General features: G+C 43.3%; 1 protein-coding gene across 6 annotated transcripts in view; it reads right to left on the reverse strand.

The window, feature by feature from the left end:
• Positions 1-26,687, reverse strand: part of LIN54 (lin-54 DREAM MuvB core complex component) — a 69,189-nt gene that overhangs the window by 42,192 nt on the left and 310 nt on the right. Inside the window, exons 1-3 of one of the 6 annotated variants that reach the window (XM_084759960.1) lie at positions 26,160-26,326; positions 5,909-6,624; positions 1,295-1,418 (exon numbers count right to left, since the gene is read on the reverse strand). In XM_084759960.1, the coding sequence (XP_084616086.1) occupies positions 1,295-1,418; positions 5,909-6,624; positions 26,160-26,181 (862 nt within the window). In that variant the 5' untranslated portion in view covers positions 26,182-26,326. The other 5 variants (XM_084759963.1, XM_084759962.1, XM_084759965.1 and 2 more) reach the window with 5 other exon arrangements.

Here is a 26,687-nt window from a genome sequence, read left to right on the forward strand (position 1 = left end):
GGCCCCAATCTCTGCAGGCTGCTTTTAAGTAGGTTTTCTTTTCTCTTTTTTCTCATGAGAGCTGGATGTATCCTATCTCTGATTCATCCTGTTGAATCTTTCTCTGATTCGTCACTTTGTCTGCCCCTCAATTAGACGTCATTGGTTGTTGACATTAAAGGTGTGTACTAAAGTCATGTCTATATTCCAGCCAGAGGGATTAAAAGTGGGTATTCCAGCCAGAAGAATTAAAGGTGTATACTAAGGGCGAGTCTATATTCCAGGTGGATCACACAGACCCAGGTATTTGGATGTCATCCCTTGCCAGAGTAGCCATGTTGCTAGAGTAAAATTCCTTTACACCTCAGGGCTCAGGGAACTATGCAGAAGTGGGAAGGTTGTACCAGTCAGAGGGGATAACAACACCAAAGAAACAGCATCTCCCAGATACAACAGAACCGATGTGCATATGAACTCACAGAGACTATGACAGCACCCACAGGGCCTGCACAGGTCCGAGGAAATCAGAGATGGGTCAGGGGGATGTAGGGTGGTCACAAGTTCTCCTCCCTAACCAAGAATTTATCTCCAATTGACAACAAAGGAAAATAGTTTTTTTCCCCCAAAGGAGTCTCACTGTATATTAACCACACTTATGGGTAGGCCCCACACCCAGCAGCAGATGCCAACACAAAACAAACTCAATAGAATTGTTGTAGAATTTTTGTCTCCTATCACTTTGTTTTTGTCTTATAGGTCTTTTACTTGTATGATAAAAAGAAATTGGGCAACATTAAGGAGAGTGTTGATAAATGTACTATGGCTTAAATGCTGTTATTATTTAAGTAACAATTGTTTGATAACATGACAATTTTCTGTTCATAAAGAATTTCATGTGTGGGCAAGAGAGGTGACTCACCCAGGGGAGCTCTGATTTCCTATTTGTGTTTTTGTAGGTTTTGCTTTTTGTGTGTATTTATCTGTGTGTGTTTGTGATTTCTCTTCATTATTTTGTTTCATTTTTTTATCCTGGTATTTATTTACTTGTTTATATTTTCATTATTTATTTATTGTTAGCCTATTCATTTTCAAGAGAGAAAGAAAGAAGCCTGGAGTTGTGGGAAGGATGTGGGAGAAGTTGGGGGGACCATAATAGAATATATTGTATGAAAAAATTATTTTCAATAAGAATGCAAAAATACTAATAAGTAAGCTATAATTACTTCACTAAAAACTTAATATGGCAAAACAGCCTTGTCTAAGTCTAAAAAAGATGGACATACACAGAGCTTGATAAACTATAAAGAAATACAACCTGTGATGACTGGTGGTGACACTTGAGTTGTCTGTCCCGTAACCGCTTTACTATTAATTGGTTTTGCAAATATCAGCTTCGTGATTACTGGACCAGAGGTTGGTGTTCGAGGCTTCTTAGCAATCTGAAACATAAATCACTATGAAGACATCTGTTCCATAAAACATCTGTGCAGTAAAATGAGACAAAATTCATACATGTAAAGACATGTCATTTAGCAAATATATCTATATATTAATGTATAGAACATTTAAAATAAATCCATTCACCAAAATATTAGTATAACCATATCTATAAGCACGTGACCTAATACCTCTACTTTCACAATAAATCACAGCCTCTCTGATACATGTAGATGGTACAAACAGTAAATTTTAATAATAGTGAAACACTAAACACAATATTAGTTTTGTAAATAAGCTAGTAATAAGAGTTTTTAAAAATGAAATACAAATAATGAGGCATTGCAGTACACATACGCATGACAACATCCACCTACAATCCAACATATAAATGCATATTACAGATTTACAACTACATTGTCTTTCTTTTCTCTTTCTCTTTTTCATTTCTTTTGTTTTTGAGATATGTTCTCATTCAGCAGCTAAGGCAGTTCTGGAGTTCACTATGTAGCCCAGGTTGGCCTTGAACTCACAGTAATCCCCCTGCCTCAGCTTCCTAAATCCTGAGATTACAGACATCATGCCTAGCAGGCTTTCAGCTACATACACATGTATCAAGAGTAAGGGAAGAACTGAAGCAGTTAAAGCCCTGCTGTCAGCCCCAAGTGCTGAGATATGGGTACACGCCGTCACACCACACCCAAGCTCCTTGTTTAAATACTGAAACTTACCTGGCATAAAACTCAAAACTTACTGTGTGAAGAACAGTAAACAGGTTATCTTTTGGCAAATATGTGTGCTGAGACCCTAAAGTATTTTATTACTGGAGATGACTCAAATGAATAAACATGACCAACATGAACAGCAATACAACAGAAATGCTACAGACCAGTTCCATCTATGTGCTCACACTACAGCAGCATGCTGGCACACTCACAGTGATACCTTCTTACACTCAGAACACACTAGTGACACAAATACCTATGAGATAAAAATCATTTCTTCAAAAGGAAATCCATTGGTGCATAGTAATGTACTCAGCTTGCAAACCATGACATCTTGAGCAAATTAACTGTATTTAGAAAGTTGATGTAACCCAGAGACACAATGGGAAATACCACAGTGCTCTCAGTAAAGCTCTAAAGCAAGGTGGAGCTTCATTCACATCTACACATCATGTTAGGGACCTTAGCTATTAAAGTAAGACTTGTAAGTATTTCCTCCTCTTCCTGATTTTCACCATCATATGCTACATGCTTACCAAGCAGGAAAAAAAAATCTAACCAAAAGCCCAGTAATTACTCAAATGAACAATCTCATCTTATTCTTACAATTGTATTCCTTCAGCACTGCTAAAAATAACAATTTCTAGATCCATTAAGGAACCACAGTTAGTTGGTTTTGTTTTTGTTTTTGTTTACATAAGGCCTTATGTAGCCTTTGAACTCCTTTATCTTCTGCCTCTACCTCCCAAGAGTGGAGAGTACAGACACATGCCACCACACCTGGTTTTATGTAATGTAATGTTGTGCATGCCCCTGAAAATGATCTTTTACTTTACTTACACTTTTGTTCTAGGGTAGCTTAGGAATCAAAGTGCACAGGCCTGAGTCTGTAACTCATTTTCTAGAGTGTTTGCCTGGCGTGCACAAGCTCAGTAATTTAGAGTATTTATTGCTCTTGCAGAGGACCTAGGGTCTCTTCCCAGCACCATGATAGCTCCAGTTTCAGGAGACCCGATGGCTTCTCCTGGACTTTGCAAGAACAAGGCACACGCACGTGCGCGCACACACATACACACACACACACACACAGGCAAAACATTCATACCTATAGATGAGAAAGAGTAGATAAATGATAGATAGATAGATTGATGACAGATAATAAATACATAAGCAAACAACTTTTTAAAAAGTATTAAACATCTTCAATTAATGTATATAACCAGCAGATTAAGGCAAAATGAAAAGAAAAATTATAAATAAGGTAGAAAAATCAGGCAATAACTCATGCAAATAACTTTCACCATCGCGTTGGACACACTCAGGAGCCACTAAGGGGTTATGCAGTCCCGGACTGCTAGCTGCTTATTACTCTTATGCACTATGCACCAAGATTATACAAGTGGTTAGCTCTTTGAAATGAAGTATAACTCTCCCTCAGTCATTGCCTGGGGGACAGTCACTACTCTCACTACTTTTGAAAATGAGTCTTCTTTGTTCTTGCCTGCTGTCCACACTCTAACAGTCTCGATTTAAATAATGCTGTAAACTATCTGGGGAGGGGTCAGACTTGTAGACTTATAGTCCTCAAAACAGCCCTAATATTAAGGGGCCTAACGTAGAAAAACTGTAGATGTGTAATTATTAACTTATTTTTCCAAAGTGTTTTAAGGTTTCATAAGTTGCTTTTGACTTGGAAAGATCTAAGCTACTCAAAAATCAACTGTATACTTAGAAAATATTCTAAATAAATGTTTGATGTTCTGTTGCTTATTTTTATTTATTTATGTTTGTTTACTAGTTATTTGAGGCAGTCTCACTAAATAGCCCTGGCCGTCCTAGAACTCATTATGTAGACCAGCCTCTCCTCAAACTCACGGAGATAAAGTCCTCCTGAGTGCTAGGATTGAGACATGAAACACCATGCCCAGCTCTGATAGATAGATAGATAGATAGATAGATAGATAGATAGATAGATAGATATACATATTTTTAACAGAATTTTTTAAAACAAATGGAATCAGGTTTCATAAAACTAACAATAAAACAAGTATTAGAGCTGAGTCTTTTATTGTCAATACTTAGGAAATTAAAATGAGAAGTCAGTGGCTAAAAGTCAGTCATTCAAACAATATTTAGACACTGCTCTCATGAACGAAGGACAGCACTCCGATTTCTATCATCAGCTCTGGAGAACACGGTAATGATGCCCACTGCCAAGACCAATGCAGACAGGCCTGAATACTAAGGGCGGGAGGCTTTTCCCAGCAATAGTGGAGCTCATCTCACTCAAGGGTGCCCCACAATGATAAATAGAGTCACGGGAGAGGCAACAGTGATGAAGAAGCAAGGAGCATGAAGTGTTAAACAGCAGCGGAAAGGATACAGCAGGCTGCAAGGTTTGAGAAAGCTTAAAATTCTTAAAGGAAAGTTCAGGAGAACTAAAGTTTCTGATTCTTTCCCAACACAGGTGCCAAAACTTGAGTGGAAATGTCAGCGAAGGGGAGGCAGCTCCCCAGACTCACTCCTTACACTCCTTTCTTTGCTACTTTGACTCGCGCCTTCTGGTTTATTTTCTTTTGAGACAGGACCTCTGTGTAGCTCTGGCTGTCCTGGAACTCATCTGTGGACCAGGCTGGCATTGAACACAGAGATCTGCCCACCTCTGTCTCCCGAGTGCTGGGATTAAAGTGGGGCCACCACGCCTGGCTGCCTTCTGGTTTCTTTTGAAAGACAACTCTTCCAAACAAGGAATGTACTGTGCTTTCCTTCTCCTAAGTGAACCACTGCATTTGTAAGCACTGTAGTGGCCTAAAGAGGCTTTTTTGGCCATAAAAGTCCAAAAAACATTTCATGTGCACCCTATAATAAAGTACTGTCCATACTATTAAGTACTATTCTGAAGGATCCTCAATGTTTTGAGAACACAGCACTGTGTTTTGTTTTTTAAATGATCAAGTAGCCGTCGTTTTGTTTTTTAAGACTGATTTATTTATTATGTATACAGTGCTCTGCCTGTAGGCCACAGAAGAGGGCACCAGATCTCATTACAGATGGTTGCGAGCCACCGTGTGGTTGCTGAGAATTGAACTCAGGATCTCTGGAAAAGCAGACAGTGCTCTTAACCTCTGAGCCGTCTCTCCAGCTCTCAAGTCGCCATCTTAAGCTAAGGTACAAACTTCAGAGAGCTAGCTACCCATAGCTCCACAGCCTATGGTTAGCACAGGAGTGGCTCCAAGCCAGCAGGTCCAACTCGACATACTACGCTTTGCTCCATTATACTGCAAGCATGAACAGGATGATGGACAATACATTGCAAGCAAGAGACAAACGCTGGTGAGCAGCAGCCGTTGCAGGCACCAAGGGGTTCTTAGAACAGCAAAGTTTACCCAGCCCTCAGTCATTAATTACCCATGAAAACAGAAAGAAAGATGGATTGGTTTGATAACTTTGCAGTAAGTTGGGCATCTTTATGCCAACAAAATAATGCCCTTGTAGCCAACTACCACTATGTATAAAATGCATAAAAGGCTATAAATATACAATTTGGAATTTAATTAAAATTTAGTTTGCTGTAAGTGCTATGGCAAAAATTTCCATGAGCATTAGACATATCAAATATAAGAACAAAACAAATCCACACAATTACTTACAACATTCATAAGAATTCATTAAAAGTCAGGCAATTAACAACCCTATAAATACAAGTTTGAATCAGTTTAATTTTTTTACATGCACTTTACATAATACGCCCCGTTTTTTGTTTTTACCTGTACTGTTTTTAACTGTTGGGTCTGTAACACAGAGGGCTGAGTTGTAGTATTAATCAGCTGACTTCCTGGGGTGAGCGCTGAGACACCAATGGCAGGTTTCACCTCTGGCCTCCCTCCAATCGTAACTACTTTAATTTGCTGCGGTGGTAACTTAGCATCTCCTGGCTGTGCCTGAGCTGTAACTTTCTGAGCCTGGGGTAGTTGGCTATGGGGTAGTGCCAGAACAATTGGTGAACCAGACTTGCCCAAAGTTGTTAAAATTAACTTCTGTCCATCTGGTTTAAGGGTCTGATTGCCAAGTTTAAGATCAGATGTCTGTGATACTTTGTTTAAAATAATCTGATTGGCTGATATAGTCACAGGAGTCTGAGCACCAAGTTTTTGAAGGCCACTTGGAAATGCTGGTTTCACTGTGGAATTAGAATCTGCTTTAGTAACTGTGGTATTCACTGCAACTTGGTTAGTGTGGTTACTGTACACTGTGATTGGTTCCGTGGAAATAGGCGTGGCTGCAGAGTCACCAGTAGAGTTTATGTTGACAATTTCTTCCAGCTCTGTCTCCATGGGAATTGGGGATGACACAATTACAGCCTCAATACTATCCTCGTCCACTAAAGTTATCGCAGTGTCCATTATGTCCTCTGGAAGCAAACTATTCACCTCAGCCGGCACCACCTCCATGATTGCTCTGCTTCTAGAAAGATGCCCAGGCGCTGTAAGAAAAGGGAAAGCCCGTTACCAGGTTTTGAAGCAGCTTTAAAAAAAAAATACATTCAAAACCATTGTAAATGACGAAATAAGCAGTCTTGACATTGATATACAATTCAACAGAAGATATGATACTTAGCTAGATTATGCCACTTTCACGAATCTTAGCTTTTAAGGATCTAAGATATGGGAATATCTTTAAATCCTCAATGACCTATCTACAAATTGTACTGCCCTATTTATAAACACCCACTACATGTTAAAGGAGTTTCTAGATGAGTCTACCTCATGACTAGAATCTAGCAGACTGTGTGGCCCACGTCTAAGCAATTAGCTTCATACTAAGGGAATTATTCTTTGAAATGATTTTCAAATCCTCTCCCATTTAAAGTGTCAAAGGGGACCTATCCAACAATATCCAAATCTAGAGAGATGCTCGGTGACTAAGAGCAATTGTTCTCGCAGAGGACTCGGGTTCAGCCTCTAGCACTCACATGGTGGCTCACAACAGTCTGGAACTCCAGTTCCTGGTGATCCAATGCCCTCTTCTGACCTCCACAGGCACCAGGCATGCACACGCTCCACATACACACACGCAGGCAAAACACATATAACACAAAAATAAATATAAAAAATGAAAAAAGAATGTACTGCCAGTCCCCATTGAGGAAAAAATAAGCCCAGATTATGGACCAACCAGTTGTAATGATTTTAGCTAAAAATCATTTGGAACTTCTAATAAAGGAATGAGTTCCAGGATCAGCCTGTATTAAAGACTGTAGAGTGTGTCCAGGTAACGAACTAGTAGTAAGTTGTTTGCTCAGAGAACCTCAAAAGTCCTTTAGAACCCAACCAGCAAGCCTTACTTTTCTTCTTTTGGTGACAGGCTCTCATCTCACTACCTAGCACAGACTGTCCTCTAATCTTTCAGCCTCCTGGGTACTAGGATTACAGGTAGCATCACCACACCTCTCCTATTTTTTTTAATATAAAAATAAAATATAATCATCATTCCAAAATTCAGAGTAGCACATATAGCTGCTGGTAGTTCATGCCTGTAACCTTAGCCCTGGAGAAGCAGAGGTAGAAGGGCTGCAGCAAGTTCTGGGGCTACCCAAAAATTAATACATACAAACAGTGAACTGTGCTTAGTAGCAATGGCAAATATCGCTGCTACCAAAATTAGCCATCAGTGTTAAGAAGTTACTGTGCCAAGCATGACATAACTGCCCTCCTCACCCCTCTTTACAGATGAGAAGCATAGACAGGTCGGATAACTGCCCAGGGCAACTAGTGAATGGTAAAGAGTGGACTCCAACTCTGGTGTGAACGGTTCCAAAGTTAGTCATTTTAACTGCAGAATTGTAGTACCACAAACACTTTATCACTGGTGCTTTAAAGAATAAAACAAGCTTAACTCTTCAAGGTCACCTCCCTGTCCTGAAAGCCCACACAACATACTTGCTTTGGATTTTTGCTCATACAGAACTTCATATACAGGACATCCTGTTCAGATGCTCTCGAAGTTACAAGTGAGGGGATAACAATTGGGATGTGATCTGACTGAGTTATAAAAAACAAAAACAAAAACCAACCAAACAAAACAGTGCTATCCCAGAAAAACTATCACTAGTTAACGTCTAAAAATATAGCTAGGCTCCATGACGCATGCCTATAATCCCAGCACCGGGGAGGAAGGAGGCAGGCATCTCTGTGAGCTTGAGGCCAACCTGGTCTACAAAGCGAGTCCAGGTTAGCCAAGGACACACAGAAATCCTATCTAGGAAAAAACAAAAACAAGAAAACAAACAACAATACTATCTAAATCATGAACACCTACCAAACAATTAGACAGCAGAGCATCAGACCCTCTGGAGGGAATTACAGGCTGCTGAGGACCACCCCATATGGGTGTTAGAATGACCTCCAGGTCTCTGGAAGAACAGCAGGTACTCTTTCTGTAGCCCCTGAGCCCTCTTCCGAGCCCCACCTTTACATGTTGTAAAGCAATGGTTCTCAACCTGTGGGTCGGGACCTGACCCTTCCACATGGGCTGCTCATTGTATCTTGCATACCACATATTTACATTAAGATTCATAAAAGGCCACTTGTAGTGTCACATACCTGTAGTCTCAGACAGTGTTCTCTGTGTAGTCCTGGCTGCCTGGACTTACTTTGTAGACCAGGGTGGTCTGGAACTCATAGAGATCCACCTGCCTCTGCCCCCGGAGGGCTGGGATCACAGGTGTGAGCCACTAAGCCTGGCTACGTGATTTTTTTTCTTCTTCTTCTTTACAATGTGCAAAATGGAGCAAGGTGGTGGTTGTGCAGCTATTTTCCTGTGGCATATAAGAATTGTATAGTACACCCTTCCATGCAGCATGCTTTTTGAGTTGATCTTTAGCGTTGCTCTCATCTCTAGTTCCCTTCCTTTTGACTGTTATATAATATTCTCCTGTACAGATCTCCTGCACTTTGTTTATCCATCCACTTAATAATGAGCATTTGAACTCTCTCAGTTTGAAACTTAGTTATAAACATTAAGTTCAAGTATTATGGCTACGTCTTTCCATTTTTAAAAAATAAATACCTAGAAAGGAATAAACCAAATATTTATGATTCTGTGGATACAGACACTCAGATTATCTCATTTAGTATGAATAGAGCATCCAGGTCATGGGCATGATTTGTAGTAGGAGAAATCAAGAGACAGTGTGGCTGTAGGTGGGGCCCTTGTGTGTGGTAGAGACAGTGTGGCTGTAGATGGGGCCCTTGTGTGTGGTAGAGACAGTGTGGCTGTAGGTGGGGCCCTTGTGTGTGGTAGAGACAGTGTGGCTGTAGGTGGGGCCCTTGTGTGTGGTAGAGACAGTGTGGCTGTAGGTGGGGCCCTTGTGTGTGGTAGAGACAGTGTGGCTGTAGGTGGGGCCCTTGTGTGTGGTAGAGACAGTGTGGCTGTAGGTGGGGCCCTTGTGTGTGGTAGAGACAGTGTGGCTGTAGGTGGGGCCCTTGTGTGTGGTAGAGACAGTGTGGCTGTAGGTGGGGCCCTTGTGTGTGGTAGAGACAGTGTGGCTGTAGATGGGGCCCTTGTGTGTGGTAGAGACAGTGTGGCTGTAGATGGGGCCCTTGTGTGTGGTAGAGACTGTGTGGCTGTAGGTGGGGCCCTTGTGTGTGGTAGAGACAGTGTGGCTGTAGGTGGGGCCCTTGTGTGTGGTAGAGACAGTGTGGCTGTAGGTGGGGCCCTTGTGTGTGGTAGAGACAGTGTGGCTGTAGATGGGGCCCTTGTGTGTGGTAGAGACAGTGTGGCTGTAGATGGGGCCCTTGTGTGTGGTAGAGACAGTGTGGCTGTAGGTGGGGCCCTTGTGTGTGGTAGAGACAGTGTGGCTGTAGGTGGGGCCCTTGTGTGTGGTAGAGACTGTGTGGCTGTAGGTGGGGCCCTTGTGTGTGGTAGAGACAGTGTGGCTGTAGGTGGGGCCCTTGTGTGTGGTAGAGACAGTGTGGCTGTAGGTGGGGCCCTTGTGTGTGGTAGAGACTGTGTGGCTGTAGGTGGGGCCCTTGTGTGTGGTAGAGACTGTGTGGCTGTAGGTGGGGCCCTTGTGTGTGGTAGAGACTGTGTGGCTGTAGGTGGGGCCCTTGTGTGTGGTAGAGACTGTGTGGCTGTAGGTGGGGCCCTTGTGTGTGGTAGAGACTGTGTGGCTGTAGGTGGGGCCCTTGTGTGTGGTAGAGACAGTGTGGCTGTAGGTGGGGCCCTTGTGTGTGGTAGAGACAGTGTGGCTGTAGATGGGGCCCTTGTGTGTGGTAGAGACAGTGTGGCTGTAGGTGGGGCCCTTGTGTGTGGTAGAGACAGTGTGGCTGTAGGTGGGGCCCTTGTGTGTGGTAGAGACTGTGTGGCTGTAGGTGGGGCCCTTGTGTGTGGTAGAGACAGTGTGGCTGTAGGTGGGGCCCTTGTGTGTGGTAGAGACTGTGTGGCTGTAGGTGGGGCCCTTGTGTGTGGTAGAGACTGTGTGGCTGTAGGTGGGGCCCTTGTGTGTGGTAGAGACTGTGTGGCTGTAGGTGGGGCCCTTGTGTGTGGTAGAGACTGTGTGGCTGTAGGTGGGGCCCTTGTGTGTGGTAGAGACTGTGTGGCTGTAGGTGGGGCCCTTGTGTGTGGTAGAGACAGTGTGGCTGTAGATGGGGCCCTTGTGTGTGGTAGAGACTGTGTGGCTGTAGATGGGGCCCTTGTGTGTGGTAGAGACAGTGTGGCTGTAGGTGGGGCCCTTGTGTGTGGTAGAGACAGTGTGGCTGTAGGTGGGGCCCTTGTGTGTGGTAGAGACAGTGTGGCTGTAGGTGGGGCCCTTGTGTGTGGTAGAGACAGTGTGGCTGTAGGTGGGGCCCTTGTGTGTGGTAGAGACAGTGTGGCTGTAGGTGGGGCCCTTGTGTGTGGTAGAGACAGTGTGGCTGTAGGTGGGGCCCTTGTGTGTGGTAGAGACAGTGTGGCTGTAGGTGGGGCCCTTGTGTGTGGTAGAGACTGTGTGGCTGTAGGTGGGGCCCTGTGAGCCTGTACTGTGAATGCCTGTAAAACTGTCAGTGTCCATGAGCTGTGTTCAATATTTAGGAGTGTTTATGGCTCTGGCTCTGCTCAGTACCCAGTTTGTGTGCCACACCCACTTTTCCAGTTTCCCCAAAGTCTGCAAACCTACTAATTACTTTCAGCTACAAATTATTGTGACTGATGATTTTCCTGCATATGTAAAGGACTCATTCAGCACAATAAGAATTTTAAAAGCTAACATTTTTAAAAATCTTCTTGTTTTTGTTTTTGTTTTTTTTATGAGACTAGGTTTCTCTGTGTAGCCTTGGTTGTCCTAGACTCGCTTTGTAGATCAGGCTGGCCTCAAACTCACAGTGATCCGCCAGCTTCTGCCTCCTGAGTGCTGGGATTAAAGGTGTGTGCTACCATGTCTGGCAAAAAAACAAAAACAAAAAAACTTAAGGCTGGCCTTGAGTTCTCGACCCTTTGTCTTTACCTCCCAAATAGTGAGATTACAGCCATGTGCCACCTGTCTCAGCTATTAATAGGGGCGCGTGCGCGCACACACACACACACAATTTGCACATGAAAAGACAGACAGAATTATTATTATAGCTGTCAGTGGTAGAGTGTATGTTAGGCAAGCACAGAGGAAAAAACTAGATTCCTCATTTCTAAGAAATGTCTTTGTTTTTCTGATTGACTTACTTCACTTAACATGATAATCTTCAATTACTGAATTCTCACCTTTTGAAACAGGAAACACCATGCTATAAAAACATTAGAAGGGACAGGAGATGTAAGTGGGTAAAAATAGCTCTTGTGTAGTGTGCAAGCTGCTATGTCCAATTCCTGGTAGTAAGGTTTTTAAAAGAGGCTAGAGCAGACTCAGTAGGTTGTTTAAATATGGAGGTTGGCCTGATGTGGTAGCTCACACCTGAATCCCAGTATGTGGAAGGCAAGTGGAGGAAGAAAATCACACGGCCAAGTTCATGAGTAATGAGTCATAGCTGCCAGACAGTAGAGTACTTGCTTCATGCACGCGAAGCCCTGGATTCAGTCCCTAGAACAACAGACATCCACGCACGGAGCACATGCTTGTGATCCCAGTACACGGGGAGGTAGAGGCAAGAAGGTTAGAAATCAAGGCCAGTCTTTCTCAAAAACAAAACAAAACAAAACAAAAAAACCCTCAACGTTTATATATATACACTTAAACATATATATGTATATTTATAATGTAAATATAACTATATTAATAATTAACATGCTTCCTAGCATTCATGAAGCCCTGATATTCGTGCCTAGCACCACACAAGCCAGCATGGTGACACACGCCTTAACCCTAACACTCAGGAGACGAAGGCAGGCAGAGAGAGGGCTTAGAAGTTCAAGGTCATCCTTGCCTTCATACCAGAACGAACCTGAATTGCAGTCTCACATCTCAGAAAACAAGCCTCCCCGAAACCTCAGTGAGGCTGCAGAGACTAAGAGCCGCTGCTGCTCCTTCACAGGGTGTGTGTTCAGTTCCCAGCACCCATATACTGCTCACAACCATCCCAACTCCAGTTCCAGGGGATCCAACGTTGTCTTTTTCTTTCCATAGGCACTGCATGCACTCGGCGCAATCACATACATGTAGGCAAAACACTCATACACATAAAAATAAAGATGTTTTAAAACACCTTGCAAGTCCATATCTAGGTATGTATTAATATTATTTAAAAGAAATGGAAAGACGTAGCCATAATACTTGAACTTAATGTTTATAACTAAGTTTCAAACTGAGAGAGTTCAAATGCTCATTATTAAGTGGGTGGATAAACAAAGTGCAGGGGATCTGTACAGGAGAATATTATGTAACAGTCAAAAGGAAGGGAACTAGAGATGAGAGCAACGCTAAAGATCCACTCAAAACGCATGCTGCATGGAAGGGCGCACTATATATACAATTCTTGTATGCCACAGGAAAATAGCCAGAAGGTTCTGACTGTGTTTTGTTTGTTTGTTTGTTTGTTGAGACACGGTTTCTCTGTGTAGCCCTGGCTGTCCTGGACTGGCTTTGTAGACCAGGTTGCACAACCACCACCTTGCTCCATTTTGCACATTGGAGGAGGAGGAGGAGGAGGGGGGGGAGGAGGAGAAGGAAGAAGAGGAAGAGGAGGAGGAGGAGGAAGAGGAGGAGGAGGAGGAAGATACTGTAGCATTCAAGAACATTTGCTTTTTATAACCCTTTTAGTTTGGGTGAACAGTCCAGAGTCATGTGCATGACAGGCAAATGCTCTGCCTCTGAGCTACAGTCCTAGCTCTACTTTATTTTAGACAGGGTTTGGCTAAGTCCTTCAGGTTAACCTGAAAGCTGGACCCTTCTGCCTCAGCGATCCAATAGCTAAGATTACAGGCACACATCATCATAAAAAAAATTTTTAAACAAGAGCTGCTGCCAGGCAGTGGTGGTGCACACCTTTAGTCTCAGGAGGCAGAGGCAAGCAGATCTCTGAACTTGAGGCCAGCTTGGTCTACAGAGTGAATACCAGGACAGCCAGGGCTATACAGAGAAACCTTGTCTCATAAACAAAACAAGAAACAAGAGCTGTTACTGTCTTCCTTGCAGTTTATACAGAAATACAAAGACACATAAGTCAACTGCCAACTGCATATCTTTATACTCCAAGTGTACACACCTGATGCATGCTGTTCAGCCCACCCCTGAGCACTCTGTCTTTATGCTATTATAAATGGTTTTCCCACTTTCCAAATGTTTGTCATTAGTAGAGACATGATTCTGTATACTGTATCTGTCCCATATCCAAAGCCTACTTAACGCTTAAGTAGCTTTTCTATGTAGATTACTTAAAATGTTCAATACTCGTCTGCAAATAACAGGTGTAATTCTTCCTTCTAATCTGCACACCTTTTATTTCCTTTGCCTTACTATATTTGCTGTGACATCACACAAACTGATGATTTAAGGGAGTGAAAACAGATGTCCCTGCCTGCTAATCAATGCCATTTATTTATCTGTAGGTTTCTCATCTTTCTTTTATCAAGTTGAAAAGGATTGGCTTCCATTCTGGGTTGTTGTTTTTTATTTGTTTGTTTGTTTGTTTTTCCAGACAGGGCTTCTCTGTGTAGCCTTGGCTGTCCTAGACTCGCTCTGCCTCCCCGAGTGCCGAGATTACAAATGTTTACCACCACACCCGGCTCCACTATGTTTTCTTATTTTTTCAAATGATCTTTTTTTTTTTTAAGTATATACTTGTAGGGGGTGGGGTACATAAGTTTCATGATGCAAGTGTGGAGGTCAGAGGACAAAGCTGGTTCTCTCCTTCCACCATGTGAGTCACTAGGATTGAATGTAGGTCATCAGGCTTGGCTAAAAGCACCATTATCTGCTAAGCCATCTTGCTTAGCCTTTAAGAAAACAAAACAAAAAACAAAAAAACTTGGCCTAGAGAAATAGTTAAGCAACTAAGCACTAAAAGCACTGGCTGCTTTTGCAGAGGATGGAGCTGCATTCCCAGTACCCACAACCACCTGTAACTCTGATAGCCTCTTCTGGACTCCGAGGGTACTGTACATATGTGGTACATAGACACACAGGTAAGATAGCCATACATACAAAGTAAAAATGACTACATCTGTAAAAACTCAATGAAGCCAAGAACGGTGGTTTGTGTGTAATGCAAGGATTTAGGAGGTGGAGGCAGAAGGACTGTGAGTTCGGCTGGCCTGGGTGGTGGTTTGAATGGGTAACAGTCCCAATGCTCAAGGATGGCCAGTGAGGAAGCACATCACTGGGAGAGGACGCTGAGGGTTAAGAGCCCCATCTTCCTGCTTGCTCTCTGCACTTCCTGGATATGGAAGGAAGTGTGTCCAACCAGCTTCCTGTTCCTATGCCATGTCTTCCCTGCCACGATGGACTCTTGCTCTGGAACCATAAACCAAAATAAACATTCTCCTCAAGTTATTTTATGGTCATGGTATTTTATCACAGCAACAGAGAAGTAACTAATACACCTATGTACATATCAAGACGCATCTCAAAAGGAGTGAGGGTGGAAATATAACCTAATGGTAGAACACTGACTTCATATGTACGAAGCCTAATGTTTCATTTCCAGCAAAACACACACGCACGCACGCATGGGGGGAGGGGAAGGGACATATGCTTTTTCTACCAAGAAAATCAGATGGTTTTCTACTTTAGCCTGCAAGTTAAACTGATTTTTATTACCAATCTCAAAGACCACTCCATCATGTATCACACTTGTGTTAACTGCTGAACTCTAGTCTGGTTTAGTTTTTTGTTTTTTGGGGGTTTGGGGTTTTTTGTTTGCTTGTTTTGTTTTGCTTTTGTTTTTTCAAGACAGGGTTTCTCTGGGTAGTCTTGGCTGTCCTGGACTCACTTTGTAGACCAGGGTGGCCTCGAACTCACAGCAATCCGCCTGCCTCTGCCTCCCGAGTGCTGGGATTAAAGGCGTGCGCCACCACGCCTGGCTTTTTCCTTCTCAGTTCTTTAGGTGTAATCTGGCCTTCATTTTCCAGAATCTTAAAATGGTAACAAGGATGAGGGTTCAGTAAATCCAGCCTAGAGGCCCAGAATGCTATTCCATATCACTCTCACTCTAAGGGTATTTTGCTATTGTTTAATTACATTTCTACATGGTTGGGGAAGAACATATATAAGCAATTTTATGCCTGCAAAACTTATGTTTGCTATCTGTCCCCAGAAAAACATAATTTTTCAAGCTGTGGCTCAGATCACTGCTACAGCCTTGTTTTTTTCCCCAAAGTAGCAAGAAAACACTCAAAAGCGAAGGAATGGTGCAGTCAGACATGCTGAAGATCACACTGGCTCCCAGAGCTGCCACTCTGGAGGGCATGACGAGTGACTTTCAAGCCTTCTATACCTACAGCACACCACTGAAACCTAAAAAGTAAACCAACGACAAAAAGAATACAGATGCTACTTTAAATACATCCCATTAAGGTCAACTTTTACTACTATTTATTCACTTCAAAACATTTCCTAGCCAGGCAGTAGTGGCACATGCCTTTAATCCCAGCACTTGGGAGGCAGAGGCAGGAGGATCGTTGTGAGTTCAAGGTCAGCCTGGTCTACAAAGGGAGTACAGGACAGCCAAGGCTACACAGAGAAACCCTGTCTCGGAAAAAAATGTTTGGTTTTTTTCTAATAGTCCTTGTGAGTCCATCTTTGACAATAGTATTTAATACCTCAACATTTGGAGATTTTTATATCAATTTCTAGTTTAACTCTTTTATCGTCAAAACAAACTCTCACATTTCCCTAATTTAAAATAAGAGATTTGTCAGTCAGTTCTGATCCATCCTCATGAATGTTTCACTCTGTGCATTTGAACACATGTTCTGTAGTTACAGAAGATAGTTGTCTACAAGTGTTATGTCAAGTTGGTTTTGAGTACTATTTGTACGGCCCATATTCCTACTCATGTTTATTCAGGTGTGTGGTACAGTTATTCCTATAACCCCAAAACTCAAGACACTACTGAGTGTCAGGAGAGCCTGGGCTGTACAGCAAGGAAAAAAGCAAAGCAACTTAATGAATAAGAAAAACAAAAAGCCAACTACTCTATTGTTTTAATAACCACTAAAGCCGGGAGTGGTGGTGCATCCCTGTAATCCCAGGGAGGCAGAGGCAGAGGCAGGTGGATCTCTCTGAGTTCAAGGCCAGCCTGGTCTACAAAGCAAGTCCAGGACAGCCAGGCTGTTATACAGAGAAACCCTGTCTTGATAAACCAAAAGAATTGCACTAAATAACCACTGACAGGGTATTAAAGCTCCTAAATGTGATAGTGGCTTTGACTGCTGTGTCTCTTCTGTGTATTGTGCTTCTGATCCTTTAAAGAACGCTCTGCTGGGGGCATGCAGAGATGGCTCAGTCGTTAAGACCACTGACTACTCTTCCAAAGACCCAGGGTTCAATTCCTAGCACCCACATGGCAGCTCACAACTGCCTGTGAGCAAGATCTGACACCCTCACACAGACATACATGTAGGCAAAATACCATTGAACATAGTCCATTGTAAAAACAAACAAACAAACCATTGAACATAAAAATAAAAATAAAAAAAGAATGCTCTGCTGTTAGAAAACTTAAGTCTACATTCATCCTGTTAAGAGACCTGGAATAGAGGCTGGAGTGATGGCTCAGCAGTTAAGAGCACTGGCTGCTCTTCCAGAGGTCCTGAGTTCAATTCCCAGCACCTGTATGGTGGCTCATAATCATCTGTAATGTAATCTGAATGCCTCTTCTGGTTTGCATGAAGACAGAGCACTCATATACATAAAATAAATCTTAAAAAGAGAGAAGCGGGGGAGACCTGGAGTAGCACAGCATGGTGGTGCATGCTAGAAATCCCAATACTTGGGAGGCAGGAGGATTTTTATTTTGAGGCAATTCCAAAGCCAGCCTGAGTCACAAGGTAAGACTGCTTGACAGTTGGATAAGCAAAGTGGGAAGAAGGAAAAGAAGGAAGAAAAGAAGAAGGGAGGGTGGAAGGGAGCAGAGAAAGAGAACACCCACAAGCAACACTAAGTTGCAGGAGTGGAAGCACGCGCGTGTCTTTTTACACTTGTAGTGAGAAACGGTTTAATTTGGTCTATCCGGTCTGTAATAATATGGGACAGCGCAAAGTTCCAGAAACAGAGCACCTCAGAAGCCATTCAGCAGTCTACAAAGCACCTAATATCCTTATATATTTCCATTAGGGTCACGCACAGGGCATGCTAACCATGGCTAAAATAAATTCTCCAAACAAGCTTGTGAGCATGGCAAGAAAAGGGTTTGGCCCTTTAGTTACATGATTCATCACCCTAATTTTATCCCTTTGGAATGGAAGCTATGTGCTAGCATATGTGTCTTCATCAATGTTGAAGTCTATTCTAAGGAAAGAGGATCTTCACAGGCCAAGAAAGCTAAGGCCAGTTTGCTTCTCCTGCACAGGAGTTACCACCAGTCAGTGACGGAGGAGAAGAGCCCAGAACAGAAATAGAACCTCCCATGGCTTCAGTAGCTACAGCTTGTAGCATGGAAGTTCTAAGCATCTACTGGCAGGAGTGCCTGGAAGTCAATCAGGTTTTCACTTCCTCCCACTTGAAAATGGTTGAACGCTTTAGGCCCAATCAGAGTCACTCAATTCAGAAAGTCTAATGATTTCTAACTCTGTCTCAATGACACTAAAAGCCCTCTGTCCAACACAGCCCTCATGGCCACTACATCCTACCGCATTCTTGAACAGCATCTACTGTTATTAGAGAGTCCTTGTCTATTTGTTGGTACTTGATTACACCCCACCCACTTCTTCAGAGCGTGAGCAGCAGGAGGAAGACTTGCTCACCTTCCTCACCATCACACCCTCTCACCCTAGGGCCTACAATAGAGCTGGCAAACAATAGCCTCTCCATAGAAATTTGGAAAGTGAATAAATTAGCCATAAGGAAGGAATGCCATTAAAAACCTCTACCAGTAGCCGGGCGTGGTGGTGCGCGCCTTTAATCCCAGCACTCGGGAGGCAGAGGCAGGCAGATCACTGTGAGTTTGAAGCCAGCCTGGTCTACAAAGCCAGTCCAGGACAGCCAAGGCTACACAGAGAGAACCTGTCTCAGAAAACAAACAAAAACAAAAAACCAAAAAAAACCCTACCATTATTTCTGCCAGGCTTTAAAAATAACTATCTAGGCCGGGCGTGGTGGCGTTCGCCTTTAATCCCAGCACTTGGGAGGCAGAGGCTGATGGATCGATGTGAGTTCGAGGCCAGCCGGCCTACAAAATGAGTCTAGGACAGCCAAGGCAACACAGAGAGACCCTGTCTCAGGGGAAAAAAAAAAAAAGAACTATCTTTGTAAGGTGCTCTGGGACTTTACAGTGTTTTCAACACGAAATCCATACCATCATAGACATGCTAGCAAGTTAAGAAACTATCTTCAAGAAAGCTTTTCAACAATAACCTCTGAAAGTACTATCAAAAAATCCACAAGGCCTGAACTTTTAACTAGCTTACAGTTCTATAAGCAGTTTAACTAAGAGGTACTTATTGCTTTCTGACTTTGAGAACATTTGAGAAATTATGGTCTGAGAGCTTTAAAAAACAACAAGAAGAAGAATCAACAAGAGGTAACATTGGCTCACTGTATGCTGGACAGAAAGGGCTGTTACAAGTGGGGGAAGGGTGAGGCAGAGGCAGGTGGATCTATGTGAGTTCGAGGCCAGCCTGGGGGAGAGAGGGGGGGGAGGGAGGGAGGGAGGGAGGGAGGGAGGGAGGGACGGAGGGAGGGAGAGAATATGAGTGTTCTAGGATAACCAGGTCTACCTTGGGGAGAAAACCCAGCTTGAGGTGTGGGGTGTGTGGGGTGTTGGGCTGTTACAGTAAAGAAGTCCACAGCAGAGATAAACAGATTTGATTTAGCACAGGGACAAAAAAAAAAAAAAAGTAAATTGTATCTAAAATTTTAAAATAATATAGATGGAAATAAAGGGCTACGTTTTTGCATTTTAAAGAATTTATTACAGAGTGTTACCTCAGAAGAAACACACCCAGAAAACTGAGGCAGGAGTATCCTGAGCTCAACACTAGCACAGATTATGTAGAAGATGTCTCTCAAACAACAAACTCTTAGTATTCCACACAGTAGCAGACCCGCTTTCCAATCTTGGCTCTGCCTGCTGCTTATCCTATAATCAATCTCAGGCCCGCTTAGAAGCCACTATGAAGACGTGGGTGCCCTGTACCTCCACATTCTCTAAACTACTTCTCCCTTCAAGCTGTTTTCATGCCTTTACTATTCCATCAAAGCCTGCCTCTGCTTCCAGCCTGCTGCTTCCTGTGGCAGCCAGCCTCGCCCTGCTTCCCCACCGTGATGGACTGGACCTGGCCTGGAACAGTCTTGTAACCACAGCTGCTCTGAGTCCTGAGTACAATGCTCACCCAGAAGACAGCGTGAAACAAGGATTCTTAATGTAAGCAACTTGAGAAGTGATCCCCCAAATACTGGACGCAATGACAAGATGCTTTGGGTTCCCCCCACCTTGACTTCCCTCAAATAATGGACTGTAACTTGGAGTTGTGAGCCAGAATGAATGGCTTCTTCAGTTCAGGTGTCATATCACAGCAACAAGTAACAAAACGTGGACAGAGGCTAACCCAAGCCTCTTGCGAATATTCCCATATGATATCCGTACTGATATGCAGTAAGGGCATCATTGTATGTCCTAAATAAACAGGAAAATAACACTGGTCAATATTCATCAGATAATTTTTCTTCAAATGTCACTATTATTACCATTATTATTTTAGACAAGGTCTCATTATGTAGCCCACGGCTGGCCTAGAACTTATTATCTTTTTCCATGGAGATATATCAAAGATTAACGTACTGTTTTGGGTGTGAGCTCACGTGGCATGGCCCACAAGTGAAGGCCTTTTAATCTGGGGCTGGAGAGATGCCTCAGCTGGTAAGGTGCCGTGCCGAGCCTGGTGACCTGAGTTTGATTTGTGGGTCCACATAGTGGAAGGAGACTCAACTCAAAGCCTGGTACTGTAAGGCCCCTTTTAGCCTATGATTTCAATTCACCTGCAGTGACACTCAAACTGAAAACCCTCTGGGGCAATGATGCTTACTGTTCCCGTGCATAGTATAGGGCTCACAGACAACTCCCAAAATAGGCTGACTATTCCTCATCCAAAGTGCCAGGAACCAGAAGTGTTTCAGATTCTCAAGTTTCACATTGGGGAATTTATGTATAGCCTTTTCTTCTAACTATATCCTACACCAAAATCCAAAATGCTCTAAAAGCTAAACGTTTTTGAATCATCACTTTGGGTCAGATTAGGTAATAATGGCTCACCTTTAAAGTGGGTGTAATACCAGACATCTGTAACCCTAGCACTAGGGAGACTGAGGCAAGAAGAATCTCCAATTACACACACTGAAACTCTGTCTCAAAGGAGAAAGAAAGAAAGAAAGAAAGAAAGAAAGAAAGAAAGAAAGAAAAGCAACCAACCAAAATAAGCAAAACTATCCATATTGTTTCTCTCCAAACAAAACAGATACCTGATTCTCTACAGAGGCAAAATCTTCCTTCAGTCATTCTAATACATTTAAATTATTAATAGGTAACTGTCCTTACTAAGATGATCTAAAAACTGAGCTTTAAAAGGTAAATTACACCAGGTGCAGTGGTGCACACCATAATCTCAGCTCTTAGGGAGGCAGAGGCAGGAGGCCAGCCTGGTCTACAAAGTGCGTCCAAGACAGAATAGCTAAAGCTACACAGAGAAATAAAATAATAATAATAATAATAATAATAATAATAATAATAATAATAATAAAAGTAATTACCCTAAAGCATGTGGAGATTGGGAGAAAGAGTTTCCCAGGAAAGAACACACCAATTAGTTAGTCAATAACAAATGGTCAGCCCTAAAAACACATACATACAAATAACTATAACTACAGAGACTGACACGTTATACTTATGTGTTTAGGAATACACATGTGTGTGCATGCACTTCCCTATATAAAAACAATTAATGAAAAAGGAGGTCATGGGGGCTGGAGAGATGGCTCAGAGGTTAAGAGCACTGTCTGTTCTTCCAGCGGTCCTGAGTTGAATTCCCAGCAACCACATGGTGACTCACAACCACCTATAGTGTTATCTGATGCCCCCTTCTGTTGTGCAAATAAGCATGTATACATAGTAAATAAATAATCTTTTTTTAAAAAAGAAAAAGGTCATGAAGTTGAAAAAGGATAAGGAGTATATAGAAGGCTTTGGAGGAAGAAAAGAGAAGGGGGAAATGATACAATTATATTTTTTTTAAAGAAATAATTTTCTAAAGGTAATCACAACTGGGTGTAGTGATATATGCCTTTAATCCCAACGCTCAGAAGCAGGTGGATCTCTGTGAGTTCAAGGACAGCCTGGTCTATCTACATAATGACAGCTAGGACAGCCAGGGCCACAGAAATCCTGTCTCAAAAAAGGGGAGGAAGGGGGCTTAAAGGTAATCACAAAGCTGGGCATGGTGACACAAGCCTGTAATTTCAACACTTGGAAAGGCAGAGGCAGGTGGATCTCTGTGAGTTCAAGGCCAGCCTGTTCTACAAAGCAAGTCCAGGACAGCTAAGGCTACACAGAAAAACCCTGTCTCAAAAAAAAAAAAAAAAAAAAAAAAAAATATATATATATATATATATATATATATATATTAGAAATAAAAAAGAAGAAGGTAATCACAAACCAAGCACGGTGGCACATGCTTGTAATCCCAGTACTTGGGAGGTATAAGGACCACTGTGAGTCAGAGTCTGTGCCACTATGAGCTTCAGGCCAGCCTAGGCTACAGAAAAAGACTATCTTAAAAAGGGAGGGAGGGATAATCACCAAGAAGCTACCAAAAAAGCACCAGGTGATTAAAATTAACCTGATCATGGGCTCAGCAGTTGAAGGCAGAAGTTGGCTCTTCCAAAGAGCAACACCCACGTGGTAGTGACTCACAATCTCTTCATCCCCAGTTCCTGAGTTCTCATGCATGTGGTGCACAGAAGTGCATGCAGGCTAAATGGTCACACACAAAAAGCTAGCCTGGCCAATAAAGCAAGACCTCATCACAAAACAAACAGAAAACAATGACAATTGACAATGCATTTTACGTTTTAAAAATTATTATTCTTACTACCAAGTAAGCTAGTTGTTGTGGATCAAAAAACTGTACCATAATTTAATTAAAAAGCAAACAAATTCTACTGAGTAATGCAAGATCAAATTATATAAATATATAATCTTAATGCATTCTTCTTTAAAAAAAAAAAAAGAAGTCATTTTTAATGTGTGTTTGTGCATATAGGCCACAAATGTGCAGGTTTTCAAAGAAGCCAGAAGAGGGCATGAAATTGCCTGGAGCTGGGGTTCAAGCGGTTGTGAGGCCTTCTGTCACGGATGCTGGAAACTCTCGAGAGGCATGAGATACTCTTAATGGATGAACTGTCTCTTTAGACACAAATTTGGTATTTTTTTTTACATCTGTTTACTTACTGGGAGCACACCTGCCATGAGGAAGTTAGAGAGCACCTTGTGGGGGGTGGCATTTTCCTGTCACCATGTGCATCCCAGGGGAATGAAGTTCCAGACTGGTGGCATGGCCAGAGCCTTTACCTGCTGGACCATTCGGCTGACCCCTCAAATTATATTTTTGATGAGCAACAATAATTAAATCTTCTAAGAACCTCTCAGGCATTTACTGTAAAACATTCTTTGGCTTCTCATTCTTGTAGTGAGTGAAAGACAAGGTTCAAACACACTCAAAATATTTGTCCTGTATATCACAACACACCATACGGTAATATATGTACTATCATACCACTTTGTGGACAACCTGGGTAAGAAAACTTATTACTGCTCATAATATTACTAGTAGGCATTGCTTTTCCTTTTTTTTTTCATTTCTTAAATATTAATCTGTTTACTCTTATAATTCAAAGTCAGTGACCCAACCTTCTTTCTACCATTTAAGTTGAAGAAAAAAGGAAAGCCCCAAACCAGTGTATAAGATTTTATGTAACATATAAGACTTTCAGTATCATTGCTGTTGTATGCAAGGACACTACCTAGGAACCTGCAGCACAATCTAAAACAGTACGAACCATCAGATGACAAGAGTAAGCTAGGCCCATCATCAGGTCAATCAAGGCTCATAATCAAGGTAACAGTGCTCTAGTTTCCTGAACAAAGAAACAACATTTGTAATATAACAGGCTCCAATTATCTTTATCAGTTTAATGTACTCAAAGCTTGCATCAAAACATCACATCTCTGACAGTGAAGGCAAATTTATGAGCAGAACAACACTCCCAAATGGAATTTCACTTGTAGTATACAGCCTATTATAAAATCTTCCATAACCTCATTCTCTGAATTCATTTAATTAGATGGGGCAGAGAAGAAATTCCACTTTAAAACGAGCAGAAAATATGATTTACAGTATCAACTGTATTTGCCAAGTGGCAGGGTCAAAGGTGCCACCCCAAAGATGACAAAGCCATATAAGATTTTTTTTCGATTGCTACAAAACTGGTCCATATGTTCAAAAATTTGCAGGACCCACACCCCAACAAGTTAAAGACTATGTCCTGTCACCAACATTAAATGTGGAAGAAAATGCCAATGCTGTGCCTCCGTAAAGAAACACAACTCCCTGACCGCTGCTGGACACCACCAGGCAACCCCCACTGAGTGGGTGTTTGGAGTATTCTGTCAAGGACTGCAAGTACTAGCGGGTCCTCTAGGCCTCAGCAGCAGCCTTAGGTCTAAGCAAACTCAGTCCTCTTGATACTCAAAAAAATAATGTTGATGTCATTTCGAGGCTACCGATTCTTTGCACTCCGGGCAAGTCATTCTTGATCTGCAACGCATTTCCTCCCCCAGTTCCCAAATAAAGAGCTCTGCAGACAGAGAGCCCCCGGTACCCCCATTCTCCGCTACCTCCAGAGGCTGCCGCTTCCTCCACCCTCCGGCTGCGAGGAGCGGGCTCCAGAAGGTCCGGGGCAATTTCCAGCCCGGGGAAGTGCTTGTTTTGGCTGTGCACGATAGCTCTGTCCAGCTGCTTCCTTTCCCAGTTTGCCCGAAATGGAGTGCTACAGGGTACCTGGGGACCCAGAAGGGAACCGGCGTGGCGATGTCGCCTCTGCCGCCGCCTCTGGTATGTCAGGGGCCGGGATTGTATTTCGAAAGATCCGCCATTTTCACCTCGTCATCACCATCACAGCTCAGCAGCTTCCCCCGACAGCCGAGCCCCGGCCGCCGCCGCCGCGGCCGCCAGTCACCTCCCCCTTCCTCCTGCTCCCGCCCGGGCCCGCCCTCCCCAGCAGCGCACACCCACATATCCGGGGAAACCTCCCGCCCGCCCCGCCAACCTTCAAACGCACACCGGAGGTTCTAGCCCTTACCGGCGGGCTGGGCCAGACCTATCATCCCAGGACCAGCCCCACAACTCCCGTGGGAGGGGGGACGAGGGGGGGGAAGGGACGGGAAGTCGTGATACCTGCGGGATTCCAAGTTAGGGATATTGGTTAAGAGGTCAAGCCATGCGGAATCTGACACAAGAACCGTAAACACCCCAAACTCTTTCATTTCCAGAACACTTGAAATGTACATGTGTCATGTACATTTCAGAGTCACTGGAGACCTTTAACGTCACTCACCAACTCTGGCATTCTACTCCACCCACTGAACTACTTTGACAGTAAGGCTATTTCCATATGCATACCTGACTTCTCAGACACCCCTTAAATTACAGGCGCTGAACCGGGGTCTTCCTCCTCACACCCCACCCCGCTTATTTTTTTTAAGAATAAAGTTCTGAACCGTTTTCCTCTTCACTTAACTTTGACCATTTCTGCCATGAACAAACACCACTGCGTCAATTCGTCGTTGGTTTGAGATATACAAGTGCTACTAAATTTAAAGTGTATTGATTCAACAGTGGAAAAACATTCGTGAACGATCAACTTCTAACATATAGGAAACACAGCTCTTCGCTAGAATCCCTTGCCAAATGGTTTTAAAATCTAAGTTTCCAAATTAAAAACCATCTGCTGGTGATACACTTGTCCAATGCAGTGAAAAATAAGCAGCTTGCTTTAGAACAAGCTTCCGGAATTACCTACCCACCCCTCCCAGTTCCTCTTTAGTTTAATAAGTAGCCAAAAGAGGATATAAGTAATATTTAATCATCTAAGGAATAAGAACATATAAGCTGCAAGGCTTCTGAATGGGACCAGTATTCCCCCAAATTTAGCTGTTTGACTTCAGAAAGCCTTAATAATTACCAGCTCAAAAGCTTTATTCTTTATCATTCAGTTACAGTATAAGCCCTCAAGGGCTAATCTGCAATGAGCAAACTGAATCTCAGTGTTGTGGAAAAGGCTATTCTACTGTCTTAAGTTTACCTAAGAATAAGGAAGAAGCAGAAGCCATTTCATTTCCCTACCTCGCTTGAATGACAACTCCATATAAAAGTCTGCAGGCTCGGGCTTAATCAAGTGCTGTCTCCCACCCGCTCCCAGAGCGTTTTTTATCTACAGCCCGCTAGAGGCTGGGCGTGTAAGGGGTTCCCAGTTTCTTCATCTTTCAACTTTATTCCCCCTCCAACAGCCGGGTCCACCGGCACTCGGATGGTTGTTTACCGTTGCTTGGCCAGGCTGAGTCCCAGCCCCGCTCCCTTCCCCCGTGCACCGCGGGGACATTATGACATTTGGCTGGTGGGCTTCACGAGGGAAACGGACACACACCCAGAGGAGTCCATACAAAGGGGCGTAGGAAGAACGCGGCGGCGGGCAGCAGCGAAAGGAGGCGCTGGTACGAAATGACACAGCAGCAAAACCGGTTCCCAGAAGCCCGGGGCCGGCGGCTGCTTCCCGGGCCCCGCCGAGAGCCTGTCAACAGCCGCCGGGCCCTTCCTCCCGAGCGCGGGGCGGGCGGCGCCGGCCTCGCCGAGTGACAGCCGTGCTCTCAGGCG

Source organism: Acomys minous, assembly GCF_964271855.1.
Source record: "Acomys minous genome assembly, chromosome: 15".
Taxonomy (NCBI): domain Eukaryota; kingdom Metazoa; phylum Chordata; class Mammalia; order Rodentia; family Muridae; genus Acomys; species Acomys minous.